Genomic DNA, 6,721 nt, shown 5'->3' with positions numbered 1-6,721 from the left:
TTATTAAAGTTTACTATAATAACTGTATCCATTATACTTTGTGTATGTGTGTGCATACAGACCTGTACTGGGGCATAAACTCAGGGCCTAATGCTCTCACTTGCTTTTTTTCTGCTTAAAGCTGGCACTCTAGCACTTGAGCCAAACCTTTACTTCTGGCTTTCTGAGGGTTAACTGGAGTTGAGTCTGACAGATTTTTCTGCCTGAGCTGGCTTCAAACCATGATCCTCAGATCTTAGCCTCCTGAATAGCTAGAATTATAGGCAAGAGACACCAATGCTCAGCATTTATTTTTATTTTAATAGATCATAACCACAGGACACACACACACACACATGCACACATACCCAAAAGAAAAATCACATCAGGTTCAAGAAACAGAGGAAGGCTGACTCAGACAACCCGAAGTACCTTTTTGAGAAAAGGATGCCCACTCACAGGCTTCATAGACTGAACAGGCTGAACACGGAGTTTCTTCCATTCTTCATTAAGAATCTGAGTTTTTTCTTGCACCTTTGCAAAATTTGCCACATATAGAGCCTAGGAAAGCCAAGGAAAAGACTGCTAGGACTTAAAGATGAGTTTAAAAAAATCCAACCCCCATATGGGTAAATGTCCAGAAATAACAGTTCAGTTGGGAACTTTTTGTGTGTGCTGGTCCTGGTACTTGAACTCAAAGCTTGGACACTATCTCTAAGCTTTTGTGCTCAAGACTAGTGCTCTCCCACTTGAAACACAGTTCCACTTCCAGCTTTGGTGTTTAATTGGAGATAAGAGTCTCAGGAAGGGACTGGGAAGGTGGCTCAGTGGTATAGCGCTTGCCTTGCATGCATGAAGCCCTGGGTTCGATTCCTCAGCACCACATAAGCAAAAAGACAAAAGCCGGAAGTGGTGCTGTGGCTCAAGTAGTAGAGTGCTAGCCTTGAGCTGAAGAGCTGAGGAACAGCGCCCAGGCCCAGAGTTCAGGCCCCACAACCGGACCCAAAAAAAAAAAAAAAAAAAAGAATCTCCATCTGTGATTTCAGTTTGGCAGAAATCCTCAGAACCAGCTTCCTGAATATAGAATAACATGGCAATTCTTAAATTCTCAAATTTAAGAATCAAGGAAAATTACTCTGTAGTTTTATTCTAAGAGATGGCTCATATCTGTAGACCTATATCCTATTCCCAATCAGCAGTGTTTCTATGGATCACCAGGCACATAATGAACAATTGCCTCATTCTGAAAGGACTGACTTCCAAACAATAAATAGTCCTAGTAGGACTCAGCATAAAGGCCCAAATGAAGGACTGCGTCCATGGGCACTGCTGTTATCTTGGTTGCCTTCATAGAGTCTTGCCCTTCAAAGATTCAGAAAGAATGTTTCCATTAGCAATGAGTCCTCAACTTGATTATAAGTGTCTTAGAAGTATTTACTGTTACAAAGAATGTTACAAATAGTAAATAATGTCTCAAAGATGGGACAAAGTATTAAGAAAGTGGAGTCTTGATTAGTGTCATTCAAAAGGAAAGAACCAACACCAATTCAGAAGGACATTTTAAAGAGCACCAAAACTAATTTAAAATGCGTATTTTAAAGTAATTAAATTACAATGTCTTTCCCTATATGTCCAAGCTTTGTTAAATTTTCTGACAATTTCTACTCTAAAAGGAGCTTCAACAATCAACATAAGACAAATGCATAGTTTAAACAACTACCAGTGTTTTCAATACATACCATAAAGTTCTGCTGGAGAGGGGACCAGGAATACATGATGGGAACCAATGCTACAGTATTCAGAGACCTCATCAACATATGCTGGCTTGAAAATCCTGGGAAACCACTCTCTATGGTACACTGAAATGCAAGCAATGACATAGAGAGAAAAAGGCAAACACAACCCAGGAGAAAATTGAAGATTTCTTACAAAAAAAGATCCTCATAAGCAAGCACCAGTGGCTCATACCTATAATTCTAGCTACTCAGGAGGCTGAGATCTGAGGATTATGGTTCAAAGCCAGGAAGGGCAGGAAAAGCCAGAAATGGAGCTGTGGCTCATGTGGTAGAGCACTGGCCTTGAACAAAAAATAAAAAATAGAGACAGCACCTAGGTCCTGAGTTTAAGCCCCAGGACCAGCACAAAAAGAAAAATAAAGATCTCTGTGTTCTACAAATTAAACTGGGGGTTGTTTTTTAAAGTATCATTTCATTTGAGGGTAGGGATTGGAGATGGGGAACAGGGGTGAGGAAGAATGATAGAAGGGGTGACACTGATCAAGAAGCATTGTAAAGCTGGGCGCCGGTGGCTCAGGGCCTGTAATCCTAGCCACTCAGGAGGCTGGAGATCTGAGAATTGTGGTTCAAAGCCAGCCTAGGCAGGAAAGGCCTTGAGACTCTTTTTTTTTTTGGGTCCGGTCGTGGGGCCTGAATGCTGGGCCTGGGTGCTGTCCCTCAGCTCTTCAGCTCAAGGCGCTCTACCACTTGAGCCACAGCGCCACTTCCGGCTTTTTTCTTATGTGGTGCTGAGGAATCGAACCCAAGGCCTCAAGCATGCAAGGCAAGTACTCTACCACTGAGCCACCTTCCCAGCCCCGAGACTCTTATCTCTAATAAATCACCAGCAAACCAGAAGTGGCATTGTGGCTTAAGTGGTAGAGTGCTTGCCTTGAGCTGAAGAACTGAGGGACAGCACCCAGGCCCAGAGTTCAAGCCCCTGACCGACCAAAAAAAAAAAAAAAGCAGCATTTTACTTATTACCTGACTGTAATTGTAATCTCTTTGTGTAACTACTTAATAATAAATCTGCTCATTAGAGGCATCCCTAATCTGTAAACTTTTTTTTTTTGGGGGGGGGCCTGAACTCTGGGCCTGGGCGCTGTCCCTCAGCTCTTCAGCTCAAGGCTAGCACTCTACCACTTGAGCCATAGCACCACTTCCGGCTTTTTTGCTTATGTGGTGCTGGGGAATCGAACCTAGGGCCTTAGGCATGCAAGGCAAGCGCTTTACCACTGAGCCACCTTCCCAGCCATCTGTAAACCTTTTTAAAGCAAGAAGTATCTCTTCCTATACATTGTTGTATCCTCTAGAGGCTAGAACAGTCCTTGTCAGACTCAACTGATGCTTACTTCAATAAACTGTTGGTCTCCTTGGAGTATAACACAACAGTAGAAGATCTCTGAAAGTCCTAGAGTCTGGGATGAAGATGAGGAAGTTTCCTGAAGACTAAAACTTTAAGACAGTAGACTTCAACTGAGCTACATATATCAGTAGGTGATGGGGACCACATGTGGGCAAGTAAAGTGGTAAAGAAACCATGGTCAGGGCTGGGAAGGTGGCTCAGTGGTAGAGTGCTTGCCTCGCATGCATGAGGCCCTGGGTTCCATTCCTCAGCACCACCTAAGCAGAAAGAGCTGGAAGTGGAGTTGTGGCTCAACTGGTAGAGCGCTAGCCTTAAGCTGAAGAGCTGAAGGATAGCACCTAGGCTCAGAGTTCAAGCCCCACAATTGACAAAATCCAAAAAACATGATTTCATGGTTTTAGCTTGTTGAGAGAAAGGAAAATGCTCTCATTACACTGCTTTTTTAATTAAAAATTTAAATTTATTTCCTAATAAACTGGAATTCTATTTTAAAATTTACAATTCAATAGATAAATTAATTTACAATACAAATAGTCTCTCTCTCTTGGGCTGGGAAGGTGGCTCAGTGGTAGAGCGCTCGCCTTGCATGCATTAGGCCCTGGGTTCGATTGCTCAGCACCACATAAGCCGAAAAAAAAAAAAAGCCGGAAGTGGCACTATGGCTCAAGTGGTAGAGCATTAGCCTTGAGCTGAAGAGCTGAGGGACAGCGCCTAGGCCCAGAATTCAGGCCCACAACTGGACCCCATCCCCCCCAAAAAATAGTCTCTCTGACAACCGCCAGGGCAATACTATCTGAATGTCAAAGTGTTTTTTCTTTTTGCCAGTTACTGGGCTTGAACTCAGAGCCTCTAACTCTAATTCAGCTCTTTCAATCATGGTTGGTGCTTGTATTACTTGAGCCACACCTCCACTTATTACTTTTTATACTTGATCTTAGCCGAGAAGCAATAACACTTACTACTTTTTGATGGTTAACTGGAGATAGGAGTGTCTAGGAGTTCCTTGCCTAGGCTGGTTCCAAACCTCAATCTTCAGATCTTAGCCACCTGAGTAGCTAAGAGTAGAGGCATGAACCACCAGTGCCCCAGCTCAAAGGACTTTAGATACCAAACCAGGCACAAAACAAGGTACTTTGGAGCTTGGAAAGTAAACAGTAAATGTCTTATTCTTCTATGAAAGTCATGATTATACTTAATTGAGTAGAAATAGGTAAAACAAAAACACACACACACAGAAAAAACCTTATTCTTTTCTCTTGTTTTCTGAGACAAGATCTAACATTTAGCACAGGCTGGCCTAGAACAGATGAGCCCCTTGCCTCAGCTGGAATTGTAGATATGTGCCACTGTGCCTAGCTCTGAAAAGATTATTTTTTGCTGGTGATGGTGCTAGTCCTGTGGCTTGAACTCACAGTGCGGGAGCTGTCTCTGAGCTGTTTTTGCTCAAGGCTATGATCCTCAGATCAAGGATTTTATAGGAATAAGGCACTGTTACCCAGAAAAAGGTAATTTTATAATCTATAAATTATCCTAATTATTAAAGTTTACTATAATAACTGTATCCATTATACTTTGTGTATGTGTGTGCATACAGACCTGTACTGGGGCATAAACTCAGGGCCTAATGCTCTCACTTGCTTTTTTTCTGCTTAAAGCTGGCACTCTAGCACTTGAGCCAAACCTTTACTTCTGGCTTTCTGAGGGTTAACTGGAGTTGAGTCTGACAGATTTTTCTGCCTGAGCTGGCTTCAAACCATGATCCTCAGATCTTAGCCTCCTGAATAGCTAGAATTATAGGCAAGAGACACCAATGCTCAGCATTTATTTTTATTTTAATAGATCATAACCACAGGACACACACACACACACATGCACACATACCCAAAAGAAAAATCACATCAGGTTCAAGAAACAGAGGAAGGCTGACTCAGACAACCCGAAGTACCTTTTTGAGAAAAGGATGCCCACTCACAGGCTTCATAGACTGAACAGGCTGAACACGGAGTTTCTTCCATTCTTCATTAAGAATCTGAGTTTTTTCTTGCACCTTTGCAAAATTTGCCACATATAGAGCCTAGGAAAGCCAAGGAAAAGACTGCTAGGACTTAAAGATGAGTTTAAAAAAATCCAACCCCCATATGGGTAAATGTCCAGAAATAACAGTTCAGTTGGGAACTTTTTGTGTGTGCTGGTCCTGGTACTTGAACTCAAAGCTTGGACACTATCTCTAAGCTTTTGTGCTCAAGACTAGTGCTCTCCCACTTGAAACACAGTTCCACTTCCAGCTTTGGTGTTTAATTGGAGATAAGAGTCTCAGGAAGGGACTGGGAAGGTGGCTCAGTGGTATAGCGCTTGCCTTGCATGCATGAAGCCCTGGGTTCGATTCCTCAGCACCACATAAGCAAAAAGACAAAAGCCGGAAGTGGTGCTGTGGCTCAAGTAGTAGAGTGCTAGCCTTGAGCTGAAGAGCTGAGGGACAGTACCCAAGCCCAGAGTCAGGCCCCATGACTGGACCCAAAAAAAAAAAACCAAAAAAAATAAAAGATTCTCAGGAAAGCTGGGTGCTGCTGGCTCACGCCTATAATCCTAGCCACTCAGGAGGCTGAGATCTTAGGATCATGGTTCAAAGCCAGCCGATCAGGAAAGTCCATGAGACTCTTATCTCCAATAAACCACTAGAAAACCGGAAGTGGTTCTGTAGCTCAAGTGGTAGAGTGCTGGTTTTGAGCTGAAGAGCACAGGAATAGCGCCCAAGCCTAGAGTTCAAGCCCCACAACTGACCAAAAAAAAAAAAAGTCTCAGGGATTTTCCTGTCCCAGGTGGCTTAAAACCCCAATCTTGAGCATGAGCCACCAGCACCCAGCTTGGAAACTATTTTTACCTTTGCACCCATATTAGCCTGAAGCCGTTTGAGCTGTCGGAGTCTCATATATTCAGATTTCACTTTTCTCTTCCAGTAAGTGATGCATTTCGAAGTTGGGGGATTTGGTATATCCATTTTGTTGTACTCTAAGAACAGAGATGAGACATAGTATTTCATTACCTGGAACGTAAGCATTCCTCAAATTCAAACAAATACGGCAATTATACCTTCATTCTTTTGTGTGTGTGTTTGCATGTGCACCCGTGCACACACACCAGTCCTGGGACTTGAGCTTAGGGCCCAGGTAGTGTCCCTGAGCTTCTTTTGCTCAAGGCTAGCACTCTACCACTTGAGCTATAGCTCCATTTCTGGCTTTTTGGCTGTTAATTGGAGGTAAGAGTCTCACGAACTTTCTTGTCCAGCCTGGCTTTGAACTCCAATTCTCTGATTTTAGCCTCCTGAGTAGGTAGGATTATAGACATGAGCCACCAGCACCCAGAAATCCTTTCATTCTTATTAAATTTATCCATAAAAACACATGTCTTGGGGCTGGGAAGTTGGCTCAGTGGTAGAGCGCTTGCCTTGCATGCTCGAGGCCCTGGGTTCGATTCCTTAGCACCACATAAGCAAAAAGAAAAAAACGGGAAGTGGCGCTGTGGCTCAAGTGGTAAAGCGCTAGCCTTGAGCTGAAGAGCTGAGGGACAGCGCCCAGGCCCAGAGTTCAGGCCCCACGACCGG

The 6,721-nt window shown here is 43.3% G+C and overlaps 1 protein-coding gene across 1 annotated transcript; it reads right to left on the bottom strand.

Annotated features, from left to right (window-relative positions):
• Positions 1-411: 411 nt before the first annotated feature.
• On the bottom strand, positions 412-6,129 carry LOC106002028 (histone-lysine N-methyltransferase EZH1-like; the record flags this gene model as incomplete). Its single annotated transcript, XM_013036953.1, has 4 exons — positions 412-540; positions 1,719-1,838; positions 5,066-5,194; positions 6,002-6,129. Coding segments are annotated over 4 exons (506 nt in total), but the record flags the coding sequence as incomplete, so codon positions are not given.
• Positions 6,130-6,721: the final 592 nt, after the last annotated feature.

This window comes from Dipodomys ordii, unplaced genomic scaffold (genome assembly GCF_000151885.1).
Source record: "Dipodomys ordii isolate 6190 unplaced genomic scaffold, Dord_2.0 Scaffold2130, whole genome shotgun sequence".
NCBI lineage: Eukaryota > Metazoa > Chordata > Mammalia > Rodentia > Heteromyidae > Dipodomys > Dipodomys ordii.
This window is presented reverse-complemented; position numbering and strand designations above follow the sequence as displayed.